Below are 17,968 nucleotides of genomic sequence, written 5' to 3'. Positions count from 1 at the left end.
GTGTTTTCCCGCTCACCTTTTCATGACGTCATGGCAAGAGAGCACGAATTCTAGCCGTGTGTAGAGGCAAAGGACCCACGTCATCGTCCCAGACCCACGGTTCTGAGGTAAGCATGACGACATCTCAATCAAACACAACGCAATACGTCGGGAAGTTTTTGATTTTGAACAAAAGCTACCGGTTTTTAAGACGATTGAAGCAAGAGTTTTGGATTGGAATTTAAAGGTTAATGTGAAACAAAAAACTAAACGTACAGTATGAGACGGAAACCACGCGAACTCGGGACCATGTCGTCGGTCATCCCCTATTTTATTTATCCCTCTCGCTCTTTCTCTGTACTGCTAGGGACCGCCGTCTGTCTGGTTGTATAAATAAAACATTCATTAGACGACGACGACGACGACGATGGCGACTATCCACACGATGTGGAATTGTTGCGTAGAGTTCGCTCGTATCGAGAACGAGCCCCCAAGAATACACACCCCCCCAAGAACAAGAACACGGTGAAGACAGGATGAAAACGATACGATACATGCCAACGTGTGTGCTGGGGTAGTTAAAAGAAGCAAAGAAACACGTGTGCGTAGGCCGTTCAACATGGCCGCCTTACTATGCTGCGGGGCTAATCGTGGAAAGAAAGCTAAAAAACTTACAGACTTCCTCGTTACCACGTTGATCTTGATCGTGGATCTTGGTCACATTGTTAAGGTATTATGCCATAGTTTGTTTGCAAGCTTATGGTAGTGTATGTGTTAGAGAAGTGTTTTATTAAACTAGCGAAACTTGTTTCGTAAACAAGTTTCACATTACCACATTGCCCCATTCAGCAGTAGCGTAATAAAATATTAAAGAATGTAGGAAATCCGGATACCACTGATGCTTAAAGCCACTTGAATGCTTATTTCCACTTCCAGAGCAGAAGTGCACTCAGTAAGATAGATTGCAGATGCTCCAGTGGGAGATGCTTTCCAGATCTTTTCATATCTGTTTGATATGATTAACGTTCGTCTGGGATTTCTTTCGTCCACTTGATAAATTTGAGCTTCTCGAGGATTAAAATAAATCGGTACATTACAAAATGTACATTAGATATCATACCGGATGCGATATGTCCGATAGGTTTAAATCTTTGATGCAACTGTGACGACTTCACTACGTTAACTGCCTATAGGACTCTGACCCAGGATAAGCGAAGTTTTGGACAGCTTCAAAAGGTGCGTTCATCTCACATTAACGAAAATAACAGGACCACCTGCGGCTGTACCATCACGATAATCGAATCGAAAGTCTTGGTAATCTTGTTTAATACCAAAACTTAAAAAATAGATAAATAATTCAGTGTACAATTATGCTAGATGAAACGGGCATTTCAAACTCTTTCGCCATGTAAACACGTTACTCGGGCGTTACATACTCCTTTTTAACTCCACACCATAAACACATTGGGCGTTACGGGCGTTTTGCTGTCAGATCACTGATTGCGTTTGTTGATATTGCGGTGGAACACAACAACATTTTCATCTGAAAAGTGTCGCGCCGGCAGCAGACAAGCAAAATAAGGTGTTGCGAAAAGAAAAAAAAAAAAAACAAAACAGGCAGCATCGTACGATGTGTGGCCCACCTTTCGCTCCATCCCAAGTGCACCCTCCACGGCACGTGTAATCTTTTATTTATTGTATCGGGCCTTAACTGGGGCTGGAAATTCTGGTGTGTTGCTAAACAGTCGTGCCAACTGTGCAATTTTCGTGCATGGCGGTGGTGAATCATACAGTTTTCGTTTGATATACTCCCGTTGCGTGGAAAAGTAGCCGCAGAATATGTGCAATACTGTTGATAATCGACGGCTACTTCTCATCGAAATGTGTAAACATTCCCCGACTGACACGGCATAGTAACGAGAATTGCAGCATTCGGGTAAAAATTAGAAGTGAACTAGTCCAAATTCACGTCCCGGTATTGAATTTCTTATCAGTAACGCTGTATCGAACAACTCTCCAGTTAAAGAAGTACAGTGTACTCGTTCGACGGATACAATTCCAGAGGGTTCTTTATCCATATCGAACTCAACATGCGATAACGCGCCGCGCCAGTGCGGATCAAAAGAGAATTTATCATCCATTCCTGGTGCAATTCGGTCAGTGCGAGACCGCATAAAGAGTGTTTAAGTTTAGGTGTATCATTACGAACCGTGCACGTGGACCTGCATAGCGGTACAGGTGGACACAACGATGTTCAAAATCGAATCTTACATCACTCCGATCATTCTGAGTTACGTTGAAAAGTACGTGAAAAACATCCGTCCCGAAGACTCCCAGCTATCGCTATGGGGTGGCGAAGTGGTATTTCAAAATCTGGACCTAAAGCTGGACGTGCTTGAGGAGGAGCTGCAGCTACCGTTTAATTTCCTATCCGGCCACATTCATGAGCTCGGCATACGCGTACCGTGGACAAAGATCGCGTCGGAACCGATTGTCATCACTATCAATACGATAGAGTTTGTGCTGAAGCTACGCGACACAAATGAACGGAACGTCGGGCCAAAGCGGGAACCTCCGCGAAAGGGTAAAAGCACGGAAGAAACTCCTCCACCGGGTTATATGGCATCGTTGATAAGTAAGATAGCGAACAACATTACAATCCGATGCCATAATGTGATACTGAAGTATGTGGAGGAGGACATTGTCGTGTCCATGAACATCCAGCATCTTTCGATGGAATCGGCCGATGGAAACTGGAATCCGGCGTTTATCGACATGTCCCCGACAAAAGTATCCCTCCGGAAGTTGATCAACATCGTCGATCTAACGATTTGCTTGGACAAACGGAACTCTGCGGGTAAGATCGAGGTTTGTCAGGAACCGGTTCTGTACCGTAGCACGCTACAACTCCGTATGCTGGTGAGGTACAACGTTTCATCGCACGATCGCTCCTCGTTGACCCGCATCGACGTACATTCCAAATTTCTCGACTTTAACGTATCCTCACAACAGTTTCCAATGTTGATGCGGCTGTTTGATTTAGCCCTGGCGTTAAAGCAGGGCAAAATTAAAAGCGAACCAGCCCTACCTACCGCTGAAGGAGGCCTGGATGTGGAAGATGAAAGTGGCCAAGAGTCGCTACTATCGTGGGCCTGGAATTTGCTTCCATCTTTCTTCCCCGAAGAGCACGAAAGCGATCATTCCGAGCAGCACGATTTTCGCGTATTGCACACCGGGCTGTACATCGATCAGCTGAGAATAATCTTCAAAACGCAGGAACTGATCGGCGATGGAATGATGGGCACGACCAAAAAGATCAAGTACCATCCAATATTGCGGTTCGATTTTTACAACTTTTACGGCGAAATGATAGCTTGTGGGCTGAAGTGGTTCAACGTGACGCTAGGAATATCGCGCGTCCAGGTACAATCTGTAGAAGATTGTCCCTGTGGCCATCGGGAGGGTAGCGTGAAGGAAATATTCGAATCCATCGAGACACAACAAGATGGTGAAACGCATCTAGAGCAGTCGTTCTTCAGCGATAGTTCTGGAGGTAATCGGAAGTATAATGTGAACTGGAATTATCATCTGAGCAGTTTCAGCCAGGAGCATTTGTTGCGGAAATTTCCTGCCATTGCAATCGACCTCATCCACGAGGTAGAACTGCCGGACGATAGAAGAACGTCCGAGTTTGGAAGCGATCTAGAGTTTAGCAATCTGGCAGAGAAGTACATGATACGCGTGTTTGTGGGCCGTTTTCGGGCGAAAATCTCGGCCGATACGATCCATCGATTCCAGACGCTTGCATCGTACAAGGATTTCTACGAGTATCCACCGTACTATGAGGACAAACCGATGCCAACCTTGTCGCAGCTTCCACCGCCTTCCTCGGAAGATTACGATGCTCTTATGGCGGAAATTCCTCTACGTCAGATCCACATCACGCTGCAGAGTCCCACGGTTGAGTTGCATTCATTCGATCATGGACAGGAGAATTTGTTGCTGCGAAAGCACAGTAGCGGGAAGATACAAAACCCTGTTCCGCGACCATCGATCACCATGCAGCTAAATCGAGTTGAATGCAACATCCTGGCCCCACTGTACCCAAATCGGCTCGTCTACACAACCTGCCAATTACCGGAACCACCGGTAAAACTGTTCGATGCCTGCTATCAATCGATTTCCGGCAATTTGGAGCGACTTCAGATGAAACTTCATCATCCGCGATGGAACGATGCAACCATAGCAACGGCGATCAGCATGAACTACCAGCAGCGCATGTTAATCCATCCAGCTCTGTGGCACAACGGGGAGCTTAACAAAGCAGAACACAACCTTACGGTAACAGATTTGAAGGTAATCGCCAATCCACTGCAAGCACTTACGGCGACATCCACCGTAAGTTCACTTTTGGCGCAACAGGAATCATGCACTATCGATTGGGAACCATTGCAACAGCAACTTCCGCTTCCTACGGCGGACTTGCTTCTTTCGTTCATCCATCTGCGCAAAGTTGAAGCAGATCGGACCGATTGCTACAAACTATTGGCCCGCAATTTAAAACTTCTCACGTATCAACACGATGCAGCAGACGAAAAATCACTAACAGCGCTATGGCCAGATCATTCCACGGAGGAGGACTTTCTTACCGTAATTTTCCAGCTGCCTAAACAGCTTGATACCACCATCGAGCATCCACCGTTGTTGTATGCGAAGTTGCTGGACATGAGCCTGAATTTGGATCCGAATTTTCTTGCCTTTTTGGATCTATGGCAGCGGGCGATTCTTTTGCAAGATTCTCGTCGACGTGCCGGTGGATCTTCCTCGAAACATACCCATCGTTCGGTCCAGCTGCACAATCTACGGCCGGTAACGAGAAGCGATGAAAAGAAGGAACACTCAGCGCCGGCTACATCCGTTCACTCAAGTTCGGGTAAGGTGGGCGTTCCGGGTGGAGGAGGGCCTATCGTGCACGGACGACCAGCATCTACAATCGGTGTAGACGATGTTGATACAACGAAGCATAGTAGCGCCGGATCAACAGAACTGGTGAATAATCCCGAAGATAAACAGTTTTGGGCAAAGTTGGCGAAAAGGATCATTTTTCATCTGGAAGTGAGCCACTTTACCGTGTGCCTGCCGCTGAACAATATTATCTTCCATTCGCTTAGCGACTCGCTAGAAGATGAATTTGGACAGAATGAAATATTCATGATTAAGTGAGTAAAAAAAAAAATGACAAAAAACGGAGATTATTACCTGTCTCTCTAACGTTTTCTTTTCCCTTTTCCTGTAGACTTCCGCTGATCTCTGTAAACTCTGCCTTCAAGTGCCAAACACTGTCCGGTTATATTAACCGATTTCCGATCAGTATCGCTAAATCCGTCTGGCCGCTGGAGAAAGATAGTTTCCCCTGGACTATTTCGCTCGCAAACGCATCGAGCTGGACGTATCAGAATGGCGAGATGAACAAGCTGCTCGATGAAACGACCACAAACATTTCGATGGTGCTTACATTCAACGATGACCACACGCCAGCGAAAGCTGCCTTCTGTTCTTCGGCTTGTTTCCACATCGATACCTCACCGTTTCGAGTGACTTTAGTGAAGGAACAGCTGATACTGTTGAGGACCACATTGGATCGAATAATGCAACTACCGATGGTGCAAAGCGTTGGCAGCGATCCTGACGAACGTGGTAAAGCGGAAACCGTCCAACCGTTCCTTGAAATCCCACAACTTCCGGGCGCTGGTAGTTCGATCGCGGCAATAGATTTGCGAGAATTCCTTGACATTGCTCACAATTCCAGCGGAGGATCGGAGGAAACGCTTAAAGAAAAAACGACTACAGCGGAAACTGGAACCACCCGTATGATGCCCTCGCTATGGTTACAGTGGACCTTCTCAAAGCTTACCGTAAGTTGCATCACACGGGACGAAAGTAATACCGGAGCGCGCAAAGAACGCATCAAGCTTAAGATCGGGCTAGAAGATATTATTTACTCGCTAGACAAGCAGGAAGTATACTCACAGATGAAAGCCAAAATTGGTGGCATGAGTGGTGCATGTTACGAATGGCAAGGCACAAGTGGCTGGGTGCGTAACGAAGCGCTTGCCCTAACGGTGCAAACGGGTGAGACAAGCGAAACGAGCAAAGCGACCGGTACGGATACATTCTTCTACATGGTTATAACGCGGGCCGAAACACAAAACGTGCACACCAAGTGGGACACGGTGAGACGATCGAGGGAACATAATGAAACGCTCGTGGAGGTGCTGATTAAGATGGAGCAGGTTGATCTACGTTTGGATCTTGATTTGCTCGGGGAGTGTGTGCAGATAATGAATGTCTTGCAAGCTGGCACACAAGAGCAACCGTCGAATATGGCGGATAGGGATACAAATACCAATTCTGTGCTGGGTGTGAAAGACCTACCACTGATACTGTTTTCCAGTAAGGGTATTACGGTGTACCTTCCGCTACGGTCAGGTTCGTCTGAAGATCGTGCCGATTGTTCAGTTTACATCCTAAAGGTGAATAATGTGACCGTGCAGTACAATGTAGAAAATCCAATCTGCCGTGTTCCATTACGTCCGGACGTGTACACGAAAGCGGCTCAGATGCGCATCTTAAACGTTCCCGGATCGAAAATCGAAGATCGTCAGTACGAACTGCTGCTGAAGGAAATCTCGCTCAGTACGGCTGTCTGGACTGATGTGGTGACGTATCTGCACGATCAGCAAACATCCACCACCCATCACGATAATCCAGCATTCGAATGGAACAATCTTCGACAAGGCGTTCAGCGCACCTCACATTTCGACGTTGTGACCGTATTTAAAGAGTTCAACTTTTCCGCCATCTATGCACCGTGTATAATCTTCAAAAACGTGCTGATCTGTAGCCGTGCGGTAGAGTTAAACTGCATGTCGGATTTGGTAGTCGACTTAGACCTGGAACAGTTACGACTAGCCGAAAAATTGCTAAGCAAAGCCAAACAGATCGGAGACTATCTGTTTCCTGCCTCTATCGATGGAGAATTTTCCCACCATACGGAACTGGCCTCTGTGCCACCAATGTCGCGTAGTAATAGCTCGGTGGATGCTGGAAGTTTGCTTACGTTTACCTCGAATGCTCCGAGTGGTGAAGATACGGGACGGGAATCGGTGAAATCGTTTCGCGACTCGGTACCCTCGACACGGGTTCGTCGGAGCAACTCAAAGCTTTCCCGGTTTGAGGAAGATTCGGGACTGGAGTCTTACCGAACGTCCGATGGCAAGCGGCCCATTTCGAGCGGTAGTAGAAGGAGTGGTAACCAGCGACAGCGTAAAATATCTTCTATTTCTTCGGAAAGTTCATCGAAACCGTTACGCTCGCGAACCGCGTCTTCCCTGGCACAACCAAGCGTGGCAATCGTTCCGTACGAGGTTTGCCTGCTCGGAGGTTACTTTAAGGTGAATTTGTACACACAGCAGTGCGATCGGAGCAGTGTGGCGCCGTCTTTAAAGCTGGTGCTAGTACAACCAAATGCACTCGTCTCACTAAACCTGCTGGAACGTGTCCTTCAGCTGTCACTGTTCGATTTGACGCTCGAAGTAGACGAACTGGCGATCGTTAAAACGGTTACCGGTGAACCGGATGAGCTGGGAATTGCTCAGCCAATCGTCAAAACACGCTTCGTAAACAGCTTGACCAAAAAGAGCCGTGAGCTGAAGGTGGATTTTAAGCGACCCATTAAGCTAACCATTTCCCATGGGAAAGTGAAAAAGATTATGGAACTAGTCGATTCGTTGGATAATCTGTTTACGCCACCGAAGACAAACAAGCAACGTCAAACGGGAACACCCAAACCGTTGCCGAAACCAGTATTGAGCGGTAATAAGTTTCTGGTCATTAAAACACACCTATTTGATGTGGAAAAGATCCAAATAGGTCTGTCACAAGTTTTGGTGCATTTGCTGGAAGAGGACACCAATCGGCCCTCATCGTACAACATGAAATTATCGTTTTCTTCCGTCAACTCAACGATAAGGGTACAGGAACGTCCGGAGCGTATCGTATTTGAGCTGGAACTTGCCGAACTACTCCTCAGTGCCGGAACATTCGTCATTCTACATCCGTTTTCCTTCAAGCTACAGTTGACGCTTGCACAGGAATACTGGAAGCGTGACCCACTCGTACAGATAAAGCTTCAATCGTCCTACCTACAGCTGGACCTAATTCCTTACATCTTTCAACAACTGGAGCTAATCCAGAGCGAAATGTTGGACGCATTAAGGCGGGATGAAGAAACCGATCGTAAGGATTCCGTGTCGACGGTACAAAGCGCAAACATGACACCAAGCCGGGAATTGCTTATACCGATCGTGCCGCCACGATTTCAGCAGCGGCGTACGAAAGAGATGCAGGAAGAATACTACCAGGATGATCTGAGGTGAACGAGAGTCGGTGTATCTCGTTATTGTCGCTTTTATTAATTTTTTTTTCTCACTCGTTTCCAGGGCCGGAGCATTCCAATTCATAGAAAGTATGAAAGCTAACGAACTTCCACTGCCTTATCAGATAAAAATCATTAACCGCGAGGTAGGCATCATCTGTTGGCGTTATCCACAGCCGAGAGCCCTACACCAGGTGATCGTGTATCCCGTCCCGATGAACACAACCAAATCCGTTAACATTCAGTGCAAGCTGGAGCATTTCACTGAAATAAGCGGTAACTTCGTGGAGGTGTGTCAATTCACCCTGTCGGAAAATGAGAAAACGTTTCTCAAGTTACCGCAGCGCAAGATTGCATCGGCCATTTGGAGAATCGTTATGACCCAGAACGTGGTTTACGATGAGGGATTGGCTCGGTCACGAGATGACGAAGACGACGACGGAATTAGCATGATGCGAAATGGTACGAACGAGAGAAGTGAAGATGCCGGACAGCAGCGCGCCACAAATGGTCTGGGCAGAACACTGCTCACAACGCTCACCGATGTACTTACGGACAGTTCTTACCTACCCGGACAGCGTGTGGTAAGCTTGCCGTATCGCTTACATCCAAAAATCTTCGTTGCATGCATGCGGGTGGACTCCATGTTTAGTGCGGCGCTAGTACCGAATCTGGAGGTAACGATCGACGTGAAGCCAGTGCAGGTGAACCTGTTCAATCATGTGTCCGTACATCCCGACCGACCCTTACCGAAACCGTTCGAACGATATCGACTGTGCAGAGAGTCGGCGGATTTCAATGCTCACAAATTCCTAATGCTTAATGCACATCGATTGCGCGGACAGTGCACGATTTACGATAATCTGGAACTGTTCGTGAGTGCCGAGTTTAATTTGCACTGCGATCTGCTCGATTACAACTACTTTACGTTCGAAAATGCACTGGAAGTAAGCAATATGAAAGCTTACGGATGGATTGGTGAACGATCAGCTGAGCTGCGCACGATTACGGATGATATTTGCTTACGGTACGGTCCTTCGATTGGGTACAACCTAGCGGTAGCGGAACGAATGTGGAATCGTAGCATGTCGACGACGGGCGAAGAATCGTCCTTTGTGTTGTACAGCAGATATATCGTTTGTAATCGCACACAGTTGGGCATCAAGTTTGGTCAGACCGGTACCACGGAAATGATTTATCTCGGCCCAAACGAGCTCTGTTTGTACGGATTTCGAAGTTGCCGCCAACGTCAACAGCTGCAGCTATACTTCACCGAAGGAAACACACAGGTCACGACGGAACCGTTCGATGTGTCAACGGACGGTTTACAGCAGGTGTGTGTACAACCGATCTACGAGGAAGATATGGAAGATGAAAAGATGCTCCTAATCCGGACAGAGTCGCTCACCGCAGATGGTAGCGCTGGCAGTAACATTCAGCGTACCATCACAATCGAAGGACAGATTAGTTTCTACAATATGACTTCGCAGCGACTAAAGTTCCAGTATCGCTATTACAAAATTGTGCCAAACAGTGATCGTAACTACACGACGACCAACTTCCAGGTGCCCGCAAACGATAGTGCGAATTTATTTTCACCAGCCAACAATAAAAATCAGCAAACTATTAACATTGCGATCGATGGTGAAGATGGCCGTGTGGTTTGGTCGGGCGATGTTCCACTGCGCGAAATTACGAACGGTGGCAGCATGCCGTACCTGGTGAAGATACCGACATCGACGATAACACGCGAAGGCTACATTAGCTATTGGGTGAGGATTGTGCGAGAAAAGCTGATCGACAGCAAGGTAGCACCGACGGTGAATGGTGAAGTGCTCGAACGTGTGCTGGTGATCGTTTGGCCACTGTTTATGGTGGAATCGTTCCTGACCGTTAACACCACGGTAAGTTAACTGTGAGAATTAGCCGCGATGAAGTTCAAAAATTCAGTATTGATAGCACTATTAGCCATCTTGTCATCTTGCGTCTTCGTAGAAAGCGATGGAATACTGCATTGGAACCCTTTTTAATTTCATCCCTTTCTTTCTCTCTCACACCAGGCGTACGAGGAAAAACTTGATCAATCGTTTTCGATTTACGGACAAGGACAGCGGAGACAACTTAACATGGCGGGCACATACTCCGAAGAGCATGAGCTTTCCTTTCGTATGGATTTTAACTCTCCCCGTGGAGAGGACAAACGTAAGGCTCTGCTATCGTATCGATTGATTGATGGGAAAACGTTTTTCCAAGTACCGGCCCGATGCCGTAACGTCGAAAATGCACTGGAAGCGTTACGGAACGGTCGACGGTTACCCGATTGGCCTTGCTCGCGGGAGGAAGAGCTACGATGGAGGCGAGAAAATTCCATACAAGAAGCAACGTTCCCGGTGTACCACTGTTCCGCTGCCTACGAAATGTCCTGCTGTTTGATGCTTAACATAGCCCCTTGGGCATTGTTTATAAACCAGCTCGGTTGTGAAGTAAGGCTCCGAAATCATACAACCAGCGATGTGAACATTATCGCACCGAACAGCCTCATAATGCCATTCCACGTGGAGACGGGTTTTACACTAGAAATGAGTGTCAGCATTGGCCAACCGTTGCATTCCGAACTGATCTACATCGACAGCACAGACACGAAGAAACAATCGACCAACGGATGTGCCGTTTTACCGCTGGAAGGCTCAATTGACATCACTATTCGTACGGAATTCGGGGTAAGTGGTTCACAACATCTGGTAACATTGATTTATTTTCCAATCGCGGCATTGTATACACATTTTTTTACATTTTTGATGCACCTCTGCGGAACACAAAATCAGGCTTCACTGCTTTAATAGAGTCTCGAAATACCTGCAACACACGGTCTACTCGCTCGCTGGTTGCGTTCTGTCCCATCAACCCGATGCGAAATACTTGCCCAGCGGTCGGTCCAAGCCCTCCGCTTATCTCCACCAGATAGGTTTTCATTGCGTGCTGCGAAACATTTAGCCAGTCAACACCGGTCGGCACTCGAATGGTGGTGACGGTAGCCAAACGGTCGCGTTCCTGTGCGTACAGCTCGAATCCCATGGCTAGTAGTCCATCGTACAGCCGGCGGGCACAGTCCTGGTGGCGGGAAATGAGGGATGGGATCGATTCTTCACAGGCAAGCGCTATCGCTTCGCGTAAACCGTACAGAAGGGTAGAAGATATCGTGTGGTGGTAGCTGTGAATGGTGAAGAAGAAAAAGACATTTTGTTAAATAATTGTCGCAGTTTTTTTTAATCCAAATTAAAAGAATCGTAGATTTTGCTGTTGCATTTTTTCAAAATTAATGTAGATAAAAACTAGCGATGGGTCATACGACTCTTTTTACGGATCGATCCGGAACTTGGTTCTTTCCTATAGTAAACAAATTCGATCTTTGAGTGCAATGAATTAAGATAGACCGGTAGGTGCAGCAAAACATATGGTCATCCCGAATCTATTGCACCTAGAAGTCGACCCGAACCTACGATACTTTGATGCATCCACGGGTTCTCCGGAACTCATTGAAATTGGGAATACGACCTGAACCGCTCCGGATCGCTTAAGGATGGCTCCGACGTGTGTTTAATCAAATTGGCCATTGATTGTTTTGTTCATGTAGTCATATCAGTACACTTACATGCGTGGTCGTCCAAAGCAGCCCCAGTAGTCCCCAACCAGGAACATATCCCAATAATACACCTTCACCTTCGTCTGACGTCTTGTATACCGTTCGCTGCACATATTTCCGTCAGATCATACGTAGTTTCGTCCCATGACGAGCGCCACAATAGCCACAGATCACCAAAGAGAAGCAAACCAAGAAAAAACGTAGTTAATCTAAATACATTCCTGGCGCATATTTGATAACGACAATTACGTCGCCGGTGGCGGTGAACAAACAATACCCCAGCAAAATACCTACACAGCACGATGGTTGAAGGAAATGGGTGTAATGCCCGGTGGTGCACCGAGCACCTTCTGCGAACCGGTATACACTGCATCAACTTCCCACTGGTCCATATGGAACGGTGTACCGCCAAGTGATGCAACCGTGTCCACGATTAGTAAGCAATCGTTCGCCCTACAAAGTGCACCAACTCCCTCCAATCCCTGCAGCACACCGGTCGACGAGTCTCCCTGCGTAAGGAACAGCACCGACGGACGGTACATTTCGATGCCTTTCCGTATTTCGGCCAGCGTTAGAGAGCTGCCTGAAGTGGCTCGCACCATATGCACGTCGGCACCGTATCTCGATGCCATATCTGCCGCCCGATCACCCCAGTGACCGGTGTGTCCGATCAGCACGACGTCACCATCCTCGAGCAGGTTGCAAAGCGTAGCCTCCATACCACCATGCCCCGACGCACTCAAACAGAAGGTGGCCGCATTGTTCGTTTGAAACAGATAGCGCATACCCGCCTTAATGTCGTCCATAATTTTCAACGTTTCTGGATGCAGGTGTCCCAATATCGGACGACTCATTGCTTCCAGTACGCGTGGATGTGCATTGGAAGGTCCCGGTCCCATTAGCAGTTTGTCTGGGACTACTAGCGGATCGCGTAGTACCTCCGGAGCGCTCACCCGATACTCCATGGTGTTGTGCAGTGGAATGTTTCCGTACAATTTGTTCCCCTTTAAACTTTCGCCGGTATTTCACACACGAGCTCTGGCTGTCTGCCTTAAACTCTGCAAACACACTGACTAAGCTGTTTCCAGTCTCGGTGGACTGGTTTTTATGAGCCTTCGGTTTGAAAAACGCTAACTTATCTGCCGCGTATGTGGTTTTGCTTGCGAACACGACTGTTAACAGCTGGTTGGGTGGTGGGAGAGCCTGAAAATGCTCGAGTGTATTGGTTGGATTGGTACGAAAACGAATACGTTATCAGCTGTACAATTCAGTCGGTGCGTATCTCGTGAGAGCATAGCAGCACAACATCACCGTCATCCAGCGAGATGCGTTCGTCGCATGCCGTGGCGTCGTATGTCGCGTGTAAATTTTGTGTTTGTTTTTAAGTCTCTGAGTAAACGGAGTTTGCAGCATAACTTAATTCGGAGCGTTTTTTCTGTAAACTGTTTACAAATTATCGTGTAAAATCATGAGTATTGTAGCTTAGCTATGACAAGCCAAGGAAAAGAAGTCATTTATCAGTATTTATTCGACACATTAGTCAGGAGATATTTTTTTGTTCAAACCTTAAAAGAGCATCTTATCTTGGAGATTTAACTTATTTTATGTCTGAATCCGCTTGATTTCCACCATGAGCCCAAGTTTATTTGTTGAAGGATTTCAGATATATTTATTTCGTAGATTAAATACGAAATAGCAGTATAACAGTTATAAGATAACGTATAACAGTTATAAGATTTGCCACATCTAGCCTCCTCAGTAGATCCTGTTACTTCGTCGGACAACAACTCGTTAACTTCAAGGGCCACTATGGACGCAAGGTGTGCAAGGTGAGAGTATCAAACATCCATCGGGATCGTTCGAATCTCAACTCTAGACGGTCAGTCGGTCTTTAGGACTCCAATGTTCATAAAAATACTAACAAGAATGCTTGAGGATCTCATATGCCGAGATTATGGAGCTTGAAAGATGAGACAGGTTTTTTTAAAAATCAACTCGGTTTGGCTTAAAGACCTTCTATTTCTAGGGCACGCAGGTCATCTTATAGCCTACTAGACTTGCTGATACCACGCAGTTACCAAGGCAAGATATATTCAACCTTCCTTTCCTAATTTGGACTAGATTCTGAAAAGCCCTGCCGGATTGTAATGCTTCGGTAGGTCTTTAAAATATCAGAATTTAAGAAATGCTTATTAGAATAGAAAACTGTGTTCAGGCATAGTTTAACAGTGAAGGCCAATTGGAGATTAAATTGAAAAGAAAAGATACACGAGCATGTAGAATTCATAAAAACGTATATTCCAGACGATGTTGCTCTTTATCTCATGTGGGTCAATGGGAAAAGCGAGGTCATTGAATTCGCAAAAGGAATGTGTACGGGATGTGGTCACTGTGGTTTGTTTGGACCAGTTTCGATAGGTCATGGTTGAGAAAGACTTCTCTCTCTTCCTCTCCGTCTGAAACATCACAAAAGAAAATGACTATTCTTATCAACCGCTTCTTCTGTTCTTATTTAAAACTTATGCGAAAAACATGTTTTTCATTTCAGATTATGAACTTGGTACTGACGTCGCTAACGGAAAACAAAGTGCGTATCTTTATTTTGGCTTCCCAGTTCATCGTGACCAACTATTCGAGCATCGATTTGCACTGTTGGTCGTTCGCATTGCCATCGAACGAACGGTTGGAACAGTTTAAGCTAAGCAACTCTGGACCACATAGTTGCTGCTACAGTCTTCCCAAGAATGGCGTTAAAAGTGAAAAGTATGTATTGTGCATACAACAAAAAAAAAAAAACAATCAATTCTACCTCCAAATTGTTTCGGTTTCCTAAACTCTCTCTTCCACAGTCCCAAAGGAACGGTCATTACGATGCTTAATAATGTGTCACAGCGCAAGGGAAAGATCAAATCCAACGCTAACTTCAATCACTATTTAACCATCTACCAGCGGCGCGAGAATGGTAATGAATTTTCCGCCCCAATATTCCTCAACAAACCCATCGCCAGAAAGTGCGTAAGCGTTCCGCAAGAAGATCCAACCGACCGGCGACGACAGCATCACGCATTATCGCTCTCGATCGTATCACACCAAGGTCAGCAGCACGTTTCAATCTACGACGATCCGTGCCCATCGTATGCCATCGAAAACAGGACCGATTTTAACATGTACGTCGCACAGTCGGACACGGTACAACCGAACAAGGCAGCAACGGCCATGCCGGAAACGGTCGAAAGTAATTTCGCCTGGTTCCAGACAGTAGGTTCCCGGCAGACGATTTTCTACACACCTCCAACACTGGATGATAATTTCCCCGAACCGCAAGAAATGACCGAAATAGCATTGATATTTGCGTGCGTCAGTGGCAGTGCAATCCGGTGGTCACATCCGGTAAAGATCGATGAAGACAAGAGCATATTTTTGAACATTCCACTGTACGGAGATCTGAAGCTGGCGATGAGAGTGCGTAACCGTACGACGTTACTGGTGATCGATTATATTAGTCAGGATTTAGAGTTTTCAGCGAAGGATATACGGACACGTCTTTCGAATCCGATTCGTCCTCCGGAATCAACCACATCGGTAGCAACGAGTGGAAACTCATCGGAGTCGACATCGAGCACAGATTACCGATCGATCGAGTACGATTCGTCGGATAATGAACCGCCAAGCAATGCGAAAGAGCAGCTCATTCAGAGCTACTTCCGTACGATCATGATCACTCTGTTCAACGATGACCCGCTTCAGTCATGCTTCAAGAAGGACATAATCTCGTTCAATTTCGAACGGATCGGATTGAAAGCAAATCGCGGATGCAGCACAAACGAAGCCACCCTGCTCTGTGGCAACGTGCAGGTGGACAATGAACTGCACTCGGGTGGAGAATACGATTTCCCGGTCGTACTTTGCAGTGAAGATCACGAGACGAAGCAGCGCAAAATGGCGGGACAGTCATCGCCTAACTTTTACCGATTAGAGGATCAACTGGAACAGCTGGCCAAGGTCGCCCTTTGCACCCTAGAGTGTGATCTCGTGGAGGACGACGATGAAAGTGGCGGTTGGTCTGGGGTGGAAGCGTTACGTCTTAAGATCAACCCAATACGAGCGTACATTGAAGATACGTACATAAACGTCCTGTTGGACTATCTGATGGAGTGCATTCCGACGGGAATGCTTCACGAACAGCGGGAAAGTGATACGGCACCGACTCGCATCCGTTGCCAACCCGGGGAAGTTCTTATACCGCGAACTGTTACACAGCAGTCAAGTTACCTAGCTGAACCGATCAAATTCCGTTCGGTCCGCATCGAACCGCTCGCCGTACTGCTGTCCGTACACGCTTGCATGCGGCTGTACATTGCGCTCGATCATAGTCCGCTCGAGTTTGCGGCATTCGAACGCCGCTCGGTTCGTTCGCTACCGATCAAGTTCGGTAATGCGGTCGGCATGCACTACCTTTCCGGAGCGATCTTTGGCGGTGGCTGGGTAATCGGTTCGCTCGAGATTCTTGGCAGTCCGAGCGGGTTAGCTCGATCCGTCACGAGCGGTCTGCGCGACTTTGTATCCTTACCGGTGCAGGGACTGTTCCGTGGTCCTTGGGGTTTCTTGGTCGGAGTGACGCAGGGTTCTGCATCGCTGATACGAAACATTACCGCTGGTACAGTAAACTCCGTGACGAAGTTGGCCCAATCGGTATCGCGCAATCTCGATCGACTTACCCTCGATTCGGAACATGTACAGCGGACGGATGCTTTACGACGCCGTCGGCCACAGGGCATGACGGATGGATTCACACAGGGTCTTACGGGGCTCGGCATCAGTTTGCTCGGAGCTGTCGGTGGACTGGCACATCATCCGCTGCAAGCAACCAACCCGATCGGTGTAGTAACAGGCATGGGTAAAGGCATCGTGGGAGCATTTGCTAAACCGATCAGTGGTGCTGCCGAGCTGGTCGCTTTAACCGGACAAGGAATGCTGCAGAGCGTCGGGTACAACACCCTGCCCACACCGAAACTCCACTCCCGTCAATCCTTGCAGCGACTTGAACCGATCCCTCACAAAGCGCTCTGGGAACCACAAGCCGTTGGTGAAGGATCGCTGCTCTTCTCCGTCCAGGCAACGCTGGCCACGCACGGCGAATATCGGCTAGTGCTGGTGGCCATCTACAGTAAAGCGTTCGTGCTTTACGATGTACACGAATGTCAGCTGCTTGAGGTGCTCGACCCTAAGACGGTGTTTTTCGACACGGACGAGGACAGTGATGCGACACGGCTCGTTATACGTGTACGTCCAAAGTTGCCGCCTCCACCTTGCTCGGACTATGATCAGTATCCGATTTCGAGCCGAACGTACGATTTTGTGCGCGATTCAACGATGCAACTTCCACGCATCATTGGTAATGTGGCGCAGTCCTCCTACGGAAAGGCCGGCACAGGGAACAGGCCAAATATCTCAACAACTAACGTGAGACAGTTGGAGCAAAACGAGGACCCGGTGGTCGGTTTGGATGATAGTGTGATCGAGCCAACAGTAATCGATCAGCAATCGGTCGTGCTAGATATCGAACGATCGTCCAGTGCTACTAGCGGCCCACCAGACGATGGAATGGACCGATCGGGACTGCTGCTGAATGATGAAACCAGTTCAACTACAGCGATGGACCGAATGCTGGAAGACGATTGTGATGAAACCGAACGGGACGATGCGTCGAGTGATGATAGTGAGCGGAAGATTGTGATCTTTCTGGACGAAAATCTGGTCCAGTATCTTATCACGTACGTGAATCTATTGAAGCGTACCGTGGACGGTGAGTTTGGACGGAGCAAACCGGAAGATGGCGTAGCTTTTCTTCCATTCGAGTGTTAGTGGTTTGAGTCATAGGTTAATCAAGGGATAAATTATTCAACACG

General features: G+C 47.4%; 5 protein-coding genes across 8 annotated transcripts in view; 2 read left to right on the top strand and 3 right to left on the bottom strand.

The window, feature by feature from the left end:
• The window catches only part of LOC126559328 (complexin), a 553,464-nt gene that overhangs the window by 228,360 nt on the left and 307,136 nt on the right, over positions 1-17,968 (top strand). The gene's annotated exons all lie outside the window — the stretch shown is intronic.
• Positions 1-17,968, bottom strand: part of LOC126556746 (attractin) — a 317,924-nt gene that overhangs the window by 114,271 nt on the left and 185,685 nt on the right. The gene's annotated exons all lie outside the window — the stretch shown is intronic.
• Positions 1-17,968, bottom strand: part of LOC126557182 (ATP-dependent RNA helicase SUV3 homolog, mitochondrial) — a 304,903-nt gene that overhangs the window by 258,207 nt on the left and 28,728 nt on the right. The gene's annotated exons all lie outside the window — the stretch shown is intronic.
• Positions 2,230-17,924, top strand: LOC126559611 (intermembrane lipid transfer protein VPS13B). Its single transcript, XM_050215781.1, has 6 exons — positions 2,230-5,198; positions 5,276-8,413; positions 8,481-10,320; positions 10,477-11,136; positions 14,608-14,822; positions 14,909-17,924. Exons 1-6 carry the CDS (start codon positions 2,230-2,232, stop codon positions 17,922-17,924), a joined length of 11,838 nt encoding a protein of 3,945 aa, XP_050071738.1.
• Positions 11,204-13,024, bottom strand: LOC126558233 (alanine--glyoxylate aminotransferase). The gene is made up of 3 exons (XM_050214204.1): positions 12,354-13,024; positions 12,069-12,164; positions 11,204-11,627 (listed from the first exon to the last, which is right to left on the bottom strand). The coding sequence occupies exons 1-3, from the start codon at positions 13,022-13,024 to the stop codon at positions 11,204-11,206; spliced, it is 1,191 nt and encodes a 396-aa protein (XP_050070161.1).

The sequence above is a fragment of the Anopheles maculipalpis genome, chromosome 2RL (genome assembly GCF_943734695.1).
Source record: "Anopheles maculipalpis chromosome 2RL, idAnoMacuDA_375_x, whole genome shotgun sequence".
NCBI lineage: Eukaryota > Metazoa > Arthropoda > Insecta > Diptera > Culicidae > Anopheles > Anopheles maculipalpis.
This window is presented reverse-complemented; position numbering and strand designations above follow the sequence as displayed.

Excerpts from the sequence above, each read along its gene's own strand:
- LOC126559611 (XM_050215781.1), top strand. The coding sequence starts at position 2,230 with ATGTTCAAAATCGAATCTTACATCACTCCGATCATTCTGAGTTACGTT. Across the intron at positions 11,137-14,607 it reads CTATTCGTACGGAATTCGGG|ATTATGAACTTGGTACTGAC; the intron begins GTAAGTGGTTCA and ends TTTTCATTTCAG. Across the intron at positions 14,823-14,908 it reads AATGGCGTTAAAAGTGAAAA|TCCCAAAGGAACGGTCATTA; the intron begins GTATGTATTGTG and ends TCTCTTCCACAG.
- LOC126558233 (XM_050214204.1), bottom strand. The coding sequence starts at position 13,024 with ATGGAGTATCGGGTGAGCGCTCCGGAGGTACTACGCGATCCGCTAGTA. Across the intron at positions 12,165-12,353 it reads TCCTTCAACCATCGTGCTGT|CGAACGGTATACAAGACGTC; the intron begins GTAGGTATTTTG and ends AAATATGTGCAG. Across the intron at positions 11,628-12,068 it reads TGCTTTGGACGACCACGCAT|CTACCACCACACGATATCTT; the intron begins GTAAGTGTACTG and ends CACCATTCACAG.